The sequence below is a fragment of the Macaca fascicularis genome, chromosome 1 (assembly GCF_037993035.2).
Source record: "Macaca fascicularis isolate 582-1 chromosome 1, T2T-MFA8v1.1".
Lineage (NCBI taxonomy): Eukaryota > Metazoa > Chordata > Mammalia > Primates > Cercopithecidae > Macaca > Macaca fascicularis.
Genome location: NC_088375.1, coordinates 157,505,174 through 157,525,019, shown reverse-complemented (window position 1 = coordinate 157,525,019; position 19,846 = coordinate 157,505,174). Strand labels below are relative to the sequence as shown.

The 19,846-nt window shown below is 34.2% G+C and overlaps 1 protein-coding gene across 4 annotated transcripts in view; it reads right to left on the bottom strand.

Moving 5' to 3' along the window:
* PIGK (phosphatidylinositol glycan anchor biosynthesis class K) overlaps positions 1 to 19,846 on the bottom strand; it is a 114,298-nt gene that overhangs the window by 13,485 nt on the left and 80,967 nt on the right. For all 4 annotated transcript variants that reach the window (XM_074003494.1, XM_074003486.1, XM_005542982.4 and 1 more), the window contains one exon: positions 13,890 to 13,974. In XM_074003494.1, the coding sequence (XP_073859595.1) occupies positions 13,890 to 13,974 (85 nt within the window). The remainder of the gene's footprint in view (positions 1 to 13,889; positions 13,975 to 19,846) is intronic.

Genomic DNA, 19,846 nt, shown 5'->3' with positions numbered 1-19,846 from the left:
TTTACTCGGCCACCATGCTCAACCCCTTGTGGGAGGGAGCATGTGAGCGAGCAAGTGTGGGATCTGACTGGCCATTCCGGGCACTGGCAGGAGAAAGCTCCATGCAAGGCCCACAGTAGCACCCAGGTGAGGGTGCCCATGACCCTGAAGCCCCAGAGTGGGTGTTATAGTGTTCTCTTAGTTCTCCCTCTGTAGACAGCGGTGTGTTAGCAGCTCAGCTGGCCCCTTGCCTCAGTGCATGGAGCAACGGGGCGACTGCCCTCTACCAGCAAGGGTAAAAGGCTGGTGTCAGAGCCTTTCTAGGTACCCACGCTTGGTGGGTCCTGAGCTCTTGTCTGGTGTCCAAGAAGAATGAGGTCGTGTAGACAACTGAAGGATGGTGAGGTGGAGAATTTTACTGAGCAATGAAAACGGCTCTCAGCGGAGAAGGGAGCTGGAGAGGGGACAGAAAGCGCACGTCACCTTCCCTAAAGTCAGGTTATCTCTTCCTGAAGTTCAGTCGTATCCCTCGAAGTCCAGCCATCTCCCTCCTTATCAACTGAGTCTGGGATCTTTATAAGCAGAGGATGGGGGTGGGGCAGGCCGTAGGTAGTTTTGGAAAAGGCAACATTTGATTGGTAAAAGGGCATTATTCAGAAAGAACCAACTGGGAGAGAGTAGGCAAACCTTGGGCCATGGGTTTCAGGCTGTTTGCTTTTTTTGGCCTGAAGGTGGGGTTTCACTGGGCACCCATCCCTGTCTGCCTAGAATTTCTCTATCTCCTGCCTCTATCAATAATAGCTGAAATTTTTCCAAATTTCATGAAAACTAGAAACTATCAGATCCCTAAAGCTCAACACCAAGCAGAAGAAACACAGAGAAAACCACACAAAGGGATAGCATAATCAAAATACTGGCAATGACAGAGAATATCTTTAAAACAGTCAGAGAAAAAGGGATTTGTTCTTACAGAGCAGGGTTCAGTAAACTACAATACACACGCTGGACATCTGTTTTCATTACTAAAGTTTCAATGGAACACAGTCATACCCTTTCATTTACACATTATCTATTGGGACTTTCACACTATACCAAAAATTGAGTAGCTGTAACAAACACCATTGTGACCGACAAGCCTAAAATATTTACTATTTGACACTTTAAGAAAAAGTTTGTAGTTCCTTGCTACGGAGAAACAAAAATAAGAATGACTGAAGGTCGGCTGTCAGAAACCATGGAGGGCAGAAAACAATAGAAAGACACCTTTAAAGTGCTGAAAGAAAAAACTAAAAATCTGAATCTTGAAGTACAGGGAAAATGTAACACGTTAAAAATCCAAAAAGTACATTAAAACTATATTTTACGTGATATCAAAAGAAAACCACCAACACACCAAAAATGAATAATGCTTGTTTCCAGTTATACAGATATTCCTAAACGGGCAAACAGTTAATGGGAAAAGTTTTAAAATTATTGTAACAGGATTTTGTTACTTTGCTACTTAAAAGGTAAATTCCAACTCCTTGTTTTTAGGCAGAATTTCTTTAACTTCTTTAATATGGATCTCTCAAGAGAATCATCACATTCTTTCAAGTGTAAAAGGAGGACTGGCATCCTCCTTCTGAGATACATAGGCTGAAGAACAAATCATTAAGCCTCCCACTGTGCTTAAATGAAATCACTCTTGGGATAAAATAGTTAATTTCAGTCAAATTAATTTTTTGGAACACTATTTGCTTGTATTAAAAAAGATCATAACATTTCCTTATAAAATAAATTATCTAAAGTTTGAAAAAGTATTTTTAACAAAAGTAATCACTTTTAGTCATGGCAGTCATACAAATGTTTAACATATTTGTACAACAAAAGTGAATCTCATAATTACTTTTCCCGTACTCTACTTACAATGATCTTTCCCATGGATAAAGGCCCTCTATGTGGTTTAATCAATGACAATACCCTGAAACAGTCCTTTTCTGCTTCTATATACTAGTTGAAGACAGCATGCTAATGTTTATAGTTTATTATAATAATTACTTGATAATTTTAGTTATTCTAGATACAGCTTTTTAGCATGAGGAAAATGTTTAACTAGCATCTACATATCAATATATAATTTATACATCTCTCTCAGGCAATGTAACAGATTGAATAACACTACTCTTTAAAAGTAGACATTATTTCACAAGACTAAGATATCTATTGGCATATTTTAAACTAGAAACACCTTAATTAATCAAAACTAGGTAACATGGATACTATTCTGTCTTCACTAAGTATTAATAGCCTTGGATATAGAACTGGTAAATAAAAAAGATACACAAAATCAAATAATTAAATACACTGATTAGGCACTGATAAATATATATGAATGTAGATTAAAGTAAAACAGTCTTTTAAAGGAAAATATGTGTTTAAGAATGATCAGAAATTATAATCTGAGATAACTGACATAATAATACACAAGTTACCCACCAAACATGACTGGTATGACAAAATGAAAGTTAACCCTGAATGTTAAAAATCTACAACTAAAGATATTGATTCCTCTAATATAAAATGTGACTTTTCTGACATGCATATACCAGTTTTAAAGTGAATGATAATCTTAACTCTTATCAGGAAGCACATTAAGGTGATTTCAGGTCAACTTAGATGGCAGATTAGGTAACTCCTAGTTACATTATTTCGATCAGTTGCAAGTCAGTATCTAAACTACTGCCAAGAATATAGCATGAGGCTGAAGGGAACTGTGTTTTAATTTGTCTCTATCCAGTCAGTTTCTGTATCTATATGAGAAGAGATCCCCCAGGGCTTTAATTTCTTTTTTTCCAGTGAGACTTCTGGTAATGTTTTTGGTGGATCCCTGGATTTCAGTGATGTTAAGATAGGCATATAATAACAAATTGATAAAAGTAACAATGTATTTTCCTGTTTTCTTTTATCAATTTGTTATTATATGTCTATCTTTTTCTTTCCTTTAACTAAGATGTTAACTTACCTTATTACATTGTAAGTCAAAACCATCCCACTAGAAAAACAGAATGCGTTGGGCATGAGTAATTTCATTTATTTTCTTCACTGTATAATGCACCATTTTTTCCTTGTATAGTTTCTCTACCTTAAAAGCAGGTACAAATATATAGCTAGCGAACCCACTTTTCCATTTCCTGGAGCTGAAAATGGCCCATTTTCTCACTTACAGTACTGCTTACCTCAACTTCTAGAAAGTCAGTATTTATTAAAAACCAACAATCCTCCAGCAAACCATTCATATGCCCCTAATACTATGGTTTACACTTCATCCTTAAAACAAATACAGTTAGAAAACCTAATAATATATCAGATGCTATGTGATACATTTTGGCATAACGGACAACAGGAAAAGAAGACATTCTTCATATTTGGCACATTTATAAAATTACAATGAATTTTAAAGGATCAAAACTCAATTTAGAATAGTCATTATGCTTCTATCATGTCTTATTAAAGTCAAAATCTATTATAAAGCATATTTAATGTCTTTAATATTTATAAACAAATTTTTAAAGAAAAAGAAAAATTTATTATATATTATTTGTGAAGAAGCACCAAAAACTTTTTTGAAAGCCTCTTTGTTAGTAACTAAATTGATGAAGATGTAATAGAAAGGGAGTAAAGTTAATTACTACCAAGTATCTTAATATTCAAAGCAATACAAAGGGTCAAATGTCTAATATTCATTAGGGACGTTTGCGTTCTAAATGTGATGAACTCTGAATTACTTTGACTTGTGAAGATGTGTATCTGTCTAGTTGTTTTTAATTACTAATTGTTTTAGCTGTATGTAGCTAATTCTCAAGCATTCAAGGTCCACTCATAAGTTAATGCTTATCAAGGCTCTTTGACACTCACTTTTCTCACCACTTTGGACATTCCACTATGAGCTGCCCACAGTAGTGGGGAAGAGATTAAAAAAACAGTACAGGCAATCTTCAACCAGTGAATGAGTTATATTCTAAACATTCTCCTTATCATCAGTTTTTTGGAAATTAAAAATGATTTTATTGAAAATCATGTTATGAATGGTGGCTAGATTATCCAGATAGTTCACAAATGCCTATTAAATTCTGAAGGCCACTGTACCATTTAAACTACATGGAACCTCAGAATAGGTGACCACATAGCAGAAACTTTCTCTTTTCAAGTGAGCCATCCATAGGTAAAATTTTAAATAAGCAAAGCTAATCTTTAGCACTCTCCCCTATCATTTTTTGAACCCACATCTCTTCATATCTCTACATGTCTTAAACCCTCTTTGGGAAGTCAAGTGCAGCTGGGGTGAAGAAAGCAACTGCAAACAGAATTGAGAAGGTAACTCTCTTTAGGCCAGTATCTAAATAAATGATACTCATTTGCTGAAGAATTCTGAACTAAATCTGTTGATACTTATTCTTCCAAAATACATTTTCAATTAATCAGAACATGAATTACACCTGTTGATATCTCCTTCATCAAAATTTTCTGGAGACAAAGCCTTCGTGAAAAAATGCTCATAAGGAGGAAGTATACCACAGTAGTTAAGAAGATAAATTTTGGAGTCAAACAGACCTAGAATCAAATTCTGGCTATCCCACTTATGAGATGGAAGACCTTAGGCAAATTATTTAAACTATTCTGAACCTCAGTTAATTCATGTATAAAATGGGAACAATTTCATCAACGGTACTAGTTATTTTCGGATGATCATTATCATTATCAATTATAAAATATGTTTTGCACCTATTTACAGTTGTACAACAAAAACGAAAAGAAACAGATGCTTCCTCAACTATTCTCAGTTTAAAAATCTTTATAAATTTGGTGAAAACAGGTATCTGTTTCTGCTTGGGAATACTTACCACTAGTGACAAAATTTCCATTTCCATCATAGAAATTTCACATATCAGAAAAGGGATGTAATGACAAATTTGTAGGTGGACCAAACATTTTCAAACTTAAAGTTGATGATAATTATTAAAATGTTGATTGTCATTCTCAAACAGCTTTACCCTTGCATTTATCCCTTGAGAAGTGACATTTTTGGAAGTGGCTGTAGTAAGTTATAATATGAAAGTTGATGTTAATTTATATTAATTTAAAAACATATCTGATATTAAGAGATTAGTCCATGACCTTCAAAAAGTTTAGTTTTCATTACTTGCCTCATCACTTGAATAAAAATAAATGAAAAATGTATTATTTTTCACTAGACATCAATTTTAAAGTTGCTATGGTTAGGGAAAGCGCTACATGATTTTAAAGCAATATAAGTCAGTCCTGAGGCAGACAGAGTGCTAGGGATTCAGCATCCTTTTGATGAGTTTCCAGATATTGATAATTCAATAGGCACATTTTTTAAAAGAAGGTGGCAGAGATTTCTACTTGATAGACATTTCAGTCAACCTTTAGTAAAGTTTAGCTGTAATGGGGTAGGTATTACTGTAACGGAAAAACACTAAAATGCCAAAATTGCAACAGTGGAACAACATGAAGAGTAATGACAAATAAAAACAGAAGAATTGAAAAATTACTGCAATCCATGTCACATAATGTAAGGAGCTAGAATTACACAGCCTGGGACAACATTTCAAAATGCAGAAAAGTGAAAAGAGATTCTCAACTATACATATTTTGAAATATCTCAATTACAAGAGTAAGAGGCTAATTATACAAATAAAATGTTTGTCTGTGGGCAGAGACTGCAAATAATTCAAATTACCTGTATTGGTCCTCAACCTGAGGTGGTACTATGTTCCAAAGGTGGGGAAGAGCTCAGAAAAGGTGTGGTCTTTTTTTTTTTTTTTTTTTTTTAAGCATCACAATGACTAAGCAGTGCTACTGGCAACCAGTAGTTAGAAGGACAAGGGATGCCAAACATCCCGCGATGCACAGATCAGTCCTGCACAGTGAAAGAACTGTCTCATCCAAATACCTAGAATACTCCCACAGAGCAACAATGGACACACCAGGATACTGTACGAACTGGTTACATTGGAAAAAATGATCTCTAGGACTAAAAAGGAGTAACAAAGAACAGATGAAACAAGACTCTGCAAGATAATCTATGTTTTAAGCAAGAGCCTGGCAGGAGACCCCAGTACTTCTCTCTAAGAAACTAAATCTGTAATGGATACATAGCTCTAATCTTTTGTGCAGCTTATCTTAAAAAAAGAGAATAGTAAGGTGATACTGTACCACCATCATGTGCAGTGTGCAGAGGGCCATTAAAAATAGAAATCTTGCAATCTACTAATCTTGTCAAAATATTAAAGGATTTGTAGGAGGCCTTATAACTGAAATAGGGGGAACCAGAGAAAGCCTAGAAGATAGTTAAGAACACAGTGGGGAAAACAACAGATATTTCTCCACAAAGATAAGGTATTCACTGATACATAACATTTGATTAAGTTAAAGTTTTTTAAAGCGTACACGGGTTTATGGCTTTGTTTACATGGAGCCTCTGCCTTAGTGGAGGGACCTAAATTTATGAAGATAAAATTGACTCATAATGGTGACCCCCAGAATTGAATCTCTCACACATCTTAAACCCCAGGCAAGCATCTACCAAAAGGTTTCTAATCAAGCTGTTTAAATGTGTGTGTGTGCGTGCGTGCGCGCTTGCTTAATATAAGAAGCTGAGATAGTAAAGATAAATTTAGTGTCACAAATAGAAATAATAATCATCAGGACCAAGAACAGAGAGACTCCTGGGAGGTTTAAATTCAGTACTTAGTTTACTGAGTTCACACCATGCCTCTGATGCTTTCATATAAATATGATTACAGTCGAGTAATCATATTTACAGTCGAGTCATCATACTTACCATCACACATTTTCGTTAAATAATTGTTTCATAGTTATAACTATGTAACTTTTGAGACATAAAATATTGATAATATATCTTTTCTTGTATTAACATAACTTTTACCACTGAAACTAATAGTTGCTTCATTACACTGTTCACTTAATTTTCTATGTCACTCTAACTAAATCTACTCAACTTTAAAACTTCTTTTAACATGGTCAGACACATTAGATAATTTGTCACCATTCCACCGACTGCAGACACCCATCTTGGAGTCCTTCATTGTCTTGCTCCAATTTGTACTCTTTACTCTTCAAACTTCTACACAATTGTCACCTCAGAACGCACTTCACCATAAACGGGAATTTCACTAGCATCTCACCATGATGGCACAATCTCTTGTGCCTTGGATGATTTTCCCTCAGGATTTTTGGTTTGCTCTTTCATTTAATGGATCATATCTCAAGTAGCTTCTTCACAAAGGATGAATAAGAAAAATTATCTATTGAGACTTGGAATGTCTTTCCTATTTTATGATACTTACACCATAATTTGGAAATGAACAGAACCTTAAGTTGGAAATTATTTTCTCACATAATTTTGAAGACACCACTCCACTGCTTTCTGGTTTGACTGGTATCTTCCGGGAGGAATTCCTCAATCTTCTGCTAATAAAATATAAGCCTAAATTCCAGTGTTCTGAAAGCTAAACAGGAAGAAGACACTTGGGAGGAAGACAAGAGGGTGTTTCTTTTTGGACCCAACCTCTGAGGTGCCTGGTACCTATCTTCCCAGGGTTCTGCAGTATAAACCGCCTAGTTCTTACAGGACTCCAGCGTGATGGAAGTTACGGCTGAGCTTTTCCACTCTGCTAAATGTCAGAGGGTAAAGCATAGAAATGTCTTCAACCTGTCATGCTTACCTAGTTTATAAACATACTCGCAAATGTTGGTACCAATTACCACAGTGTCCTCAATTTATGCCTATTTATACACCCCTCCAGTAGTATTACTGCCTCAGGCATCACTGAGTATTACTACTTTTCATATATTTGCTTGAAGTTAAAAAAAAAAAATGAAACTTTCTGATAAAAATAAACAATTCTAACATCATTAATGAACATCAACATGTTTTATCAGTTTATTATCCTCTACTATTTCAACTTTTGAGGCATGTCTGTGTGAGTTCTTTATGTAAGTTCATTAGACTGTTCAGTTTTTTTCTTGCCATTCTGTAAGAGTTCTTTATAATACAAAGATGTTAATTCCACGAGGAAAATATTTTTCCACTTTGATATCTGCCTTTTCTTTCTTTTTGAGATAGGATCTCACTCTGTTGCCCAGGCTGGAGTACAGTGGCGTGATCACAGCTCACTGTAACCTTGAACTCCTGGGCTCAGGGTAACCTCCTGCCTCATCCTCCTGAGTAGCTACGATTACAGGTGCCCATCACCATGCCTGGTTAGTTTATGTTTTTTTGTAGAGATGGGGTCTCACTCTGTTGCCCAGGCTGGTCTGCCTTTTCATTTCAATGTATAGACATTTTACATTTTTACATCACTTGAACCCAGGAGTTCAAGACCAGCCTCAGCAACATGGCAAAACTCCATCTCTACCAAAAATAAAAAAAAATTAGATGGGTGTGGTAGGATGCACCTGTAGTCCTAGCTACTTAGGAGGCTGAGGTGGGAGGATCACTTGAGCCCGGGAGGATCACTTGATCCCGGGAGGTCGAGGCTTCAGTGAGCCATGATTATGCCACCACACTCCAGCCTGGGCGACAGAGACCCTGCCTCAAAAAAATTTTTAAAAAGTAGATATTTTTTTCTACTGAAAAATCATACACACTATATCAACTACGCTGAGGGGCATTCACATTGTTTCCAGTTTGTTGTGGCCACATTAACGCTACTATAAATATTACTGTACTCAGATTCTTATACAGCAGTACTTTTCCTTATATATTAGAAGTACAAGCTAGATTCTCATGAGTGGAACGACTGTGTTGAAGAGTATGTATACAGATACTCCTGTAAGTCCTGATAAACCCATCATAAATTAAAAATATCATAAAGTTGAGAATGCATTTAATACACCTAATCTACCAAACATCATAGCTTAACCTAGCCTACCTTAAACATGTTCAGAACACACACATTAGCCTACAGTTGGGCAAAATAATCTAACACAAACCCTATTTTATAATAATGTCTCATGCAATTTACTGAATACTATATATGACATTAAACTTGTGACAGTTTTGCACCATAGTAAAGTTGAAAAATCCTAACTCAAACCATTCTAAGTCAGGGACCGTCTGTGTATTATATGTGAAGAGATGTTGTCAGTTGGTCATCTCAAGAGGTAGGAATAATCCATATTTCTAACAACAATGTACACAAGTACCTTTTTCCTAGCATCTCTGACAGAAATGGGTGATTTTGATTTTTAAAATATCTTTATTGAGATCCAATCACATACCATAAAATTTACCCTCTTAAAATGTATAATTCAGTGGTCTTAGAATATTCGCAGAGTCATGCAATGATCACCACCAAGTTAGGACATTTTCATCACTCCAAAAAAGAAACCCCGTATCACTAGTCAGTCCCCATCACCTCACCATGTCTCAGACCTAGGCACACATTTATGTGTTTTCTAGATTTGGCTATTCTTGACATTTTATATAAATGGAACCATATAATATGTTTTCTTGTGTGTGACTGGCTTCTTTCATTTAACATATGTTTTCAAGTTTCACTCACGTTTTAGCATGTATCTGTATTTTCTTTCCTTTTATTGCTGAATAATACTCTACTGTATAGATATGCTATATATGATTTATCTATTTATCAGTTGAACATTTGTGTTATTTCTACTTTTTGGCTATTAAAAATAATGCTGCAATGAATATCTATATAAGTTTTTGTGTAGCTGCATGATTTTATTTCTCTTGGGTATATAACTAGGTTGGAATATTGGGTCATATGGTAACTCTGTGTTTAACCTTTTGAGGAAATGTCAAACTGTTTATCAAAGTATTGTTTTAATTTTGCCAGTTTGATGAGCACTAAATAATTTCACTGAATTTGTAATGTGTACTTCCTCACTGAGTTTGAAGTTCCCTATTCTCATTCATTGGCCATGTCATTTATTTCTAAATAGATTTTCATCAATTTTTTAAATCTTTTTTCTACTGAGTTTTGCTTGCCTTTTATAAACATCCAAGAGTCCTTTGAATATTACAGATATTAAGGAATTTTCTGTTGTCTTCTTTGTAAACATATTTGTCTTGATTGTAACATTTGTCTTTTAACTTTGTGGAACCTGTGTCATATAAAATATTCCATTTTTGTGGAGCTAAATATATCTTCAGAGTTTCAGGGTTCATTAAGAAGTTCTTCTCTACTTCCAGATTATACAAGCGGTTGCCTATATGTTCTTATAAGATTTTTAATTTTTATTTTACATTGTCTTTATGAAAAAAATTTACATTGCATATAGTATGAAATAGAGGCTTACCTGCTTTTCTACTGAAATAAAAATATATTTATCATATATTAAATTATCAAATATAATAAAAAAATTTTCTGGATTCTCTAGGATTCTGGTGTGTTTCAAGCCACAGGTCAGGACTACCTGTTGCTTACAACATCAGTTTAGTAGGCTTTAGCATTTAAAAAAATATAAAATAGAATACGAAAATAGAGTATATCATACGTAATAAGGATACGTGTGTGATAAAACCTTTTATTTCTTTTAACATACACAAACATACACATCAAAAGTCATTATGTATATGAAATATTTCTTATCATGAATTAGAATCCATAAAGTTTGAAATTCACTTCTCCATGTGTTCCACTGATCCTCTTGTCTATTCCTTTGTCCATATAATATTTATCTGATTACAGATGCTTTAGGCTAATATTCTGATATCCAGTAAAACAAGTGCCTCTCTTATATACTGTCTTTGGTTATTCTTGGACATTTGTTCTTCCACATAAATCATGTGGTCATTTTTTCCTAACATTAAAAAAGAAACACTTGTTTCTATTCTAATTAGAATTGCTAAATTGGCAGAATTTACACTTACACTTTCATCATATTGTTTATTTGGCATGTCTTTCTGTTTCTGAAACAGTACCTTTCTATGATTCTTATTATACAGGTCTATGGTTTACTTGTTAAATCTAATTGTAATTATTTTATAGTTCTCTTCACTGCTGTGACAGAAAAATTTTCCCATTTTCATTTCTGTGTGTTTACTGCAAATACAGAGAAGCTATCAATTTTATTTAAGAAGCCAATTTTATTTGGCTATCTCATCACATTCTCTTATTAATTTTATTGTTCATAACTTGAGTCTCCTGGGTTTCCTAGGTATACAATCATATTTTTGAGGATGGCTAGAAAAATGGTAAATAATTTGACAGTATAAAATGGTAGTAGTGAGAATCCTATCTCCTGATTGTAAAAAGCAGTTTAAATATCACACACAAGAAATGAATTACTCAAATGACTGATACTCATTCCTCTCTCTTCTATTTCTTATTTCTCCTTGTTTCAGCCTCTGTCCCTGCTTTGAAAGCTTCCATCTCTCCTGCAGCTTCTAAGTTGTGCTACTAGTGAGAGTCCTTGGCTTCTGGTGCCTGGGTAGTAGGGAAAAGAGGTGGTCCTGGCTTTCAGGGTACCATTAAAAATATGTTATCTATCCATTTAGAGATATGTATATGTAGTACAAGGCAAGATGCTAAAAGAAATATCAAGAAACTGAGACTGTCCAGAAAGATGATAAAATAGGATATATAAGACATAAAAATAAGTAATTCTATTTTAAATAGAAATGACATGTGCTCCAAAACAGGTACAGGTAAAGTATAAGATTATTTCTCATGAAAATAGTTATGGGGGAGATTATGCACTACAATAATGCTATAACTCAGATATAGATCAAAAAGCTTTTGTGAAACTAGCTGAACCTAATTATCACATGTATTACTATTCCCTTAGGAAAAAAGTTGCAAGCATTCATTCATTTATCAAGACGGTCCCACTCTGTCACCCAGACTGGAGTGCAGTGCCACAATCTCAGCCCACTGCAGCCTCAATCTGGATCCCAGGCCCAGGAGATTTTCCCACCTAAGCCTCCCAAGTAGGTGAGACTATAGGCACGCACCACCAAGCCCGGCTAATTTTCTGTATTTCTTGTAGACATAGGGTTTTGTTATGTCACCCAGGCTGGTCTTGAACTCCTGGGCTCAAGTGATCCACCCACCCTGGCCTTCCAAGGGGCTGGGATTATAGGCATGAGCTACCATGTGCCCAGCGAAAATTTGCTTTTAAATAATGGACTTATCAGTTAATTTCTGACAACATAACTCATACGTTTCTAAAAGACCAGTTGGACCGGCTAATGGTAACAGTACTTAAGTTGTAGTACTGTCAAAAAAGGGAAATAACAAAAGGAATAAATGAAGAGTCTGCTATTAACAATGACCTGTCCTGACTACTCTTTTATTGAGAACAGGATTCATTTTATTCAATAAAAATAAAATACATAAATTCCTATCATGTAAAATTTCTTAAAGATAGGTATTAAGTAGAATCAAGTGCTACTGAACTTTAATATAATGTTTGTAATTCAGTGTTAAAATTAACACAGTCTCTTGTACTGCCAAAAAAATCACAATCTAAAATTTTCACCAGGGTCAAAAATTCTTTATCTTGGAATTCACACAGTGTATAATAGCAAAATGCAGCTGTTACATAAACCAGGTAGTTTATTGGTTCATTCATGCTATAAAAATATTACTGACATTTCATCTGGTCAACCATCTTAAAGGTTAATTCTTGTTTCCTCTTTCAGATTTTATTCTAGGTGAACTGTTCTGGGCAGATTCTATTTACCTATTCTGAGGAAACCACAAACTGTTTCATTGCTCACTCTTACTGTTAAGAACATATTGACTTGCTGCCTGCTCTGCTGTTTAATTCATTTATGCTGAGAGTCAGGCATGAAGACAGAATTTTAAATGTGACATTTGCAGACTGTTAGGTCATTTAAGCTCTGACAACACTGGGGAATTCCTGACATATAAACTGGATCTGATTACCAAGCACAGACGAGCTTCCCAAAGGAGCAAATTTCTGATCATTTTTTGTAATTTCTCACAGAATTGCAATACTAAATTTTAATGTCAATGAAAAATATATATAGCCAACATTTTAAAGTAAAAGCCTCTGTTTGTTTCAATAAAGTCCAAACTGGCACTTCTAATCAATACATATCAGCTAAATAAAAATTATTTTGACAGAAAAAGGCATATGGAAAAACTCACAATAACAATCAACATTCATAACAATTCTGAGAAAGTCTGCCATTTAAGGGCTTTTAATATTTACTGTAATATGTAAAGTTCTGAAAATTCTGCTAGGTCTAAAGGCTATAACTCTAGTCAACAGACCATTTAAAATTATTAGATTCTGGCCCAGCAGGGCAGAGGTTATATACTGTCAAATTATAGTACAAAGTCTAAGCTTACATACTTAAAACACTGCCTTCTCAACAATTATAGTTATGTAGAAAGGATGATGAAATCATTATAATTGGAAATGAACAAATTGCCCACATGACATGCAGAATTACACTTCACAAGGGTTGACAATGGGGCGGGGTAAAGGATGTAGGGCAAGACTGTTTTCTCTTTTTAGTGACTCCAAAAAATTACAATCAATGATATTTTTGCAGCTCTTTTTCCTTGTCACTAAGTACTAGACACAATGGGTCAAAATGAAAGTTTTCTGAAATTAAATTTCGTAGTCAAATAATGCACAAAAGATAATCCTTATTTTATCCTATATTTTATGTAAGTTAAGAATTCTGGTGTTAAACAGCAAGTAGCCTTTTAATATTGTGCTTCGAATGGGACTTTCAACTGTAATAGGGGTAGTCTAAATAGGGATAGACAGCCCAGAATGCCTTTCAGCTACAACACATTGATTCTGAAAACCCTAACAAAAGCAATTACTTTTCAGAGATTAAAAATCTTGTTTCTTTCAAAAGAATAAAATGAAACGCAAACCTGGTGTATTATCTGAGCTACAGGAAGTTGTTCAGCATATTTCAGAGGTTCCATTAGTTCCTCATCCATCTGGTCTTCCTTATAGCTGGAAAAAGAGAATTTAAAAACACAAAGCTAAGGCAAATACTATTTTGAAATATGGCAAATATTTAAATATGTCAAATATGAAATATAGTAAAATGCATATGTTTAAGTTTTTGAAATAATCGGTATTTATCAACAATCTTTGAAACGCTACCACTGAAAAATTTTAAATGACTATAAAGATATTCAGACTACGTTAAGTAACTATGCAATAAAATTAGCTAACATCACTTAATGTTCTCAGATCCTGTCATTTTCTGAGACAAAAATATTTCAGTACACTCTGTTCAAAAGAGGGTGTTTCTTTCATAGCCCTTAAAGGTATTCAAAACCTGGCTCCAACCAAACTCAAGCCTCATCTCCAGCAACCCTTTCTCTACTTAACAGTCTACTGTTTTAGTTATATTTTACTGGCCAAATCCCACTGGGCCTTGCACCTCCAGGAGAGAGACCTTAGGAGAAATCAATCCTGCTGACATCATCTAGCCTCCAGACTGTGAGGAAATACATTTATGTTGTTTAAGCCATCCAGTCTCTGGTACTTTGGTATGGCAACCCTAGCAAACTAATACCTATTAGCATTAGGTATTTTTACCTCAATTAAAAAATAAACTAAAGTAAATACTCATTGACCAAAAGAAAACACACACACACACACACACACACACAAAACTCGCTTTAAAGCATTTCACAGTGTATCTTTTAAAAGTTTATTCACTTTATGTATAAAAACACATACAGGCTGGGTGCAGTGGCTAACAGCTGTAATCCCAACACTTTGGGAGGCCGAGGGGGGTGGATCACTTGAGGTCAAGAGTTTAAGACCAGCCTGGCCAACATGGTGAAACCTCGTCTCTACTAAAAATACAAAAATTAGCCAGGCGTGGTGGTACACACCTGTAGTCCCAGCTGCTTGGGAGGCTGAGGCAGGAGAACTGCTTGAACCCGGGAGATGGAGGTTGCAGTGAGCCGAGATCATGCCACTGCACTCCAGCCTGGGAGACAGAGCAAGAGTCTGTCTCAAAAAACAAACCAACAAAAAAAACCCCACAAAACACGCAAACACACACATACACGCACATAGCAACAAAAGAAAAAACAGACAAACTCTATAGACATCATCAAATTTTAAGACTTTTTTGTTTCAAAGGACACAATTAAGAATGTAAAAACAGTCTACAGAATGGGAGAAACTCTTTGCAAATCATATAACCAAAAAGGGACTTATATTAATAAGAATGCATAAACACAACTCAAGAATAAAAAAGCGAACAACTCAGTATTTTTCCTTCCTTATCGAGGACATTCTTAAGTGCAAATGATGTATTTTTGTTTGTTTCTTTTCTACTGTGGTCAGCAGTGGGAAAAAGACAGTGACCACTTATGCACTTTGGTTCCATGCCTTGATTCCTGTTAAGGCACCAGCAGTTTTAATAAATATCTTCTGAAAAAATAAAAATTAAATCACCGACATTAATTTTAAGAGTATAAAAGAAATATGACAAAGTCACTCTTCATTGGTTATTCCAAAAATCTAAAATAACAATGTATAAGATGAAATACATTTTTTTTTTCTCACAAAATGTCTCTTAGTCAATATAAAAGATATTCTTTGGGTATACAAAAATATTTGAAATCCGGCAATTTGTTTTGAATAACTTTTTATAATGCCATGTAGCTGTTATGAAAAATTCCAAACACATTTCTATATTTTTTATATTATTTTTGCAGGATCATTTAAAAGTGAGCTGCAGATACCATGACAGTTCACATCTAAATCTTTCAGCAAAATATTTATCAACCAAGGATATGTCTGAAATGTTTCTTAATAACTGCAGCACTTTTTCCAAATGCAATTCACAAGTAATCTTGAGTATCACTATGGATATATGAGTATTTTACTTATCCAATGTTTCACAATCAATTAAAATGATTACTCATTTCTATAATTTCTTGAAAACATATTTCCACTGCTTTCTTGCTTTATTTTGATATCAAGAAGTGTGATGCTAAGTTGGTTCGATGTTAATTATTTTCATTTTTAATTATTTTTAATTTTTAAATTACTAATTTTTTGGCTTAGAAGCTCAGACGGCCTTTATTTTCCCTTTTGTTTTAAGGTCTAATACTATAATATATCTTAAAAGTTGATTGTTATAGATCAAGTTTCCCAGGTACACGGGAAACAGGAGTCCTTTCAATATGGAGATTCAGATCTCATTTTATTTCAAAAAATGTTTTATTATAACTTTAAATATCATATCTGTTAATTTTCCACTTATTTCCTAGTTCAAGGTGTTGAACTAAATATATGGAAAATTCTCTCTTTCTGATCATTTTCATTTCTCTTATTTCAGTTTCATTTTCTTGGCTCTTTCTATTCTTTATGTCTTTTATTGAACTTCTGGAATATCTATCTTCCCTTGTCTACCTTGTAATTTACTTTTCATTTCTGAGATGATTTTTTTCTTTTTTCACCATTTACTTTCCTGAGTTCAGTCAACTGCTGTTTCACATATCTTTCTGTTTGTCCATTTCAATTGTGAATTTTTGAATGCCTGATTCATGGTATCCTTTCATAATGCAATTGCTTGTTTAATACAGGTTATTCATGTTCAGATGTTTCATTTCAGTTTTCCTGTTTTGTAATTTTTCTTTGATTTCTTTCCTTCCTTTTTATTTGTGCTTTCATTCTGTGTGTGTGTGTCATTTACTAAGAAGGTCTGATTTTAATTTTGTTTTATACTTATTGTAACTTTGTAAAGGTGCTGGCTTCTTTTTCTGTTGAGGATTATTTGTATTGGCTTTTTCAGAATCAGCAGTAACAAGTTATCCTGCCATGGAGGGTGAAGGGAGGTAAGCTGACTTACTAGGTTTCTCAGTTCAAGAGCACCCTCTTCTGTGGCTTCACTGAAGTGTAGTTGCTTTAGTAAGTGGTGCTTTTTGTGGTGGGAGGGGCAGGATTTGTCTTAAAAAAAATTGTCTTGTTCCCGTAGTGCCCTTATCTTCAGCTGCTTTCTTTCCTTTCACCACCATGACTCCAAGGGACACCGCTGTCCCACTCTGTCCTTTGCAAGTAGTCTTCCATTATCCCAGAATTCATGCTATCCCAGAATGTCACCTAAGGTCATTCATACATTCTAAGCCCCATCTTGTAAATCATTATTAGTCAGGTCTCTGATAAACCATATATAATTCAGATAGAGAAAACTACAAATATTAATTTCAATTTACATGTGGCAGCCATCCTAAAGGAACCTGGAACTTTTCTCCTGTGAAATGGTAAAGTTCTCTTTTCTTAAAGTCATCCAAGTGTTCCTTTTACTTAACATTTTAAGTCATTTCAGAAGCCCCCCTAAAAGAATGTTTTTTCCATGATCTCTTTCCAAGATCCTTTACTAAGAAAATCTATTTAAATAACTTAATAAGGGAGTAATTTCTACATGGAAAAAGCTGTATATTCCTTATTTTGCTTTACTATTTTTTAAAATAGAGTTTTTGTAGAAGATAACACAAGGTATTTACTTACTTTATAAAAGGATTTTGACTTCAATAGAGTCATACTACCATCTCAAATGAAAAGGCAATTAAAATACTGTCCAAATCCTCTGCATAAATAAAATTCTCCTGGCAAATTATGAAGCCTATGAAGTTAGTCTTTACAATCCCCTGTGCTTTCTAGTGTTTTCTATATCCTTTTTCTCTTTCATATCCAGTGCCCAAAAAATTTTTCTCTTCTGTGCTATTCAAGCACCCTAAAATAACACTGTAAAATTATTTACTGTGTCCATACAGAAGGTTATCTCTAACTCAGAAAGAGTAAAGTTTATATTCTAGAGTGTCACACTGAGATCAGACAATTAAGGTATAAAATAACATACAGCCAGGTATGATGGCATGTTCCTATAGTCCCAGGTACGTGGGAGATTGAGGAGGAAGGATCACTTGAGCCTAGGAATTAGAGACCAGCCCGGGTTATATAGTGAGACCCTATCACAAATAAATAAATAAACATAAAATTACATAGTTTATTTCAGGTTGAAGGCGAAAGCATCTTTCCAAACACTGGAAATAAAGCCAACAAACTGAACAAGAAAGCAGAGACACTGTGCTATGCTAGATACAAACTAAAAATTAAGAGTATCAATAATAATTAAAGACACCTCATCTAGAGTAATCCAAAATCATTAGGAAGAAATTCTCTACACATACCAAAAACAGGAAGGTAGACAAATAGTTAGTATAACCTGTTTTGAAAATATGGCTCAAAGAAGCACTTGAAATTAAAAGGAAATAATAGAGAAATCAAATTAATTTCTTCCTAGAATCTTTGGAAAAAAGGATTGAAAAATTCACACTCCTAAACTGCATTTTTAAATGTTCAAATAGTCATATAATAGATAACGCATATTGTACAAGATATAATTGACAAACCTGAAAATTTAAAGACACTCCAAGCGAAGAAAACTGAAGTTTATTGGTCAATGCAAACAAACACAAAATGCTACTACAAATTCAGACAGGTCCCAAGAGTCACTAAAGCTTATTTTTGTGAAAACAGGCTATACAGCAATGATAAAACAATCTAATACATTACTTCCCTCGAAATGAGATCCCCTCCAAACTCCCTGCATCACTATTTTTCTAATTATCAAACTAAAAACTTGTGAGAGAAGATATGAAAATAGAACTTCAGTTAAAAGCTACTTTAAAGAAGCACAAGAAAGACGGTAAGCCAGGGAAAAAAGACTTAATATGAGGCAGAGAACAGCAAGTTAAGTCCAAAGAGAACTAAGGTTACACTAATTTATGGCCCAACTGTTGAAATGCATCTTATTTACTGTCAGTTTCCAATGTAGTATAAAAATGCACACACTAGTTAAATAAGAAGACCTGTCAAGCAACTCAGTAAAGCTAATATAATAAAATCCCAGAAAAGCAAACTCTTGTTCTCATTTGAGAGACTTTAAAAGTAACTTCCTGTTTGGTAAAAATTATAGGCAGGCTTTCCAGAAGTTCACACAACCAGCTAACTTGAATGTACAAGGAACTATCTGTGTAGAGTCAAAGGCAATTCTAAAATACTAGTGTAGAGTTCTGGGGGATATCAGAGAAAAAACTTGTCAAAATTATTGAGTACTTACTCTGAACTCTACTAAATCTATCAGGAGTTAATGTACATTGTTCTAGTCATTTTATTTTGCTTTTACCATACATATTTAAGTACGCATGAAAAATACATAGAATATCTACAAATCATTTCATTAATAAATTGTACAGTAAAATTCAGCAACTAGCTTTTTTCATTCAAATGTGAGGTCAAATGTGACCTGTCACCTGTTTCTGTATGTCCTGTGAGCTAAGAATGGCTTTTATGTTTTTGAATGGTTAGGAAAAATAAGTCTAAAGAAGAATAACATTTCGTGACTAGTGAAAACTACACAAAATTTGAATTTCAGTGTTGTACTATAACAGCAGAGTTGCATATTTACAACTGAGACCATATGACCTATAACCTACAAATGCTTTAAATATTTACTATCTGGCCCTTTACAGAAAAAGTTGTGCAACCCATACATTAGAATAATTATTAAGAAGTGGACTTGCTGGGTCGTAAGTTATGTACATTTTAAATTTTGCTAGAAACAAGTAAATCGCTATCCAAAATGGCCGCATCAACGTATACTGCCACCAGAAATGCGTAAGTTCCCATTTCCTTTCAACATCACCACCTAAATTTCTGTAAGACATAGTATCTCATTGTTTTAATGTCCACTTCCCTTCTAAAATCACCTTTAGGTGATCACTAACATGAGTCTTTTTCTCTTCTTAAACTGTATTTCTTTTTTCTTCTATTTGGTTTGTCTTTTAAA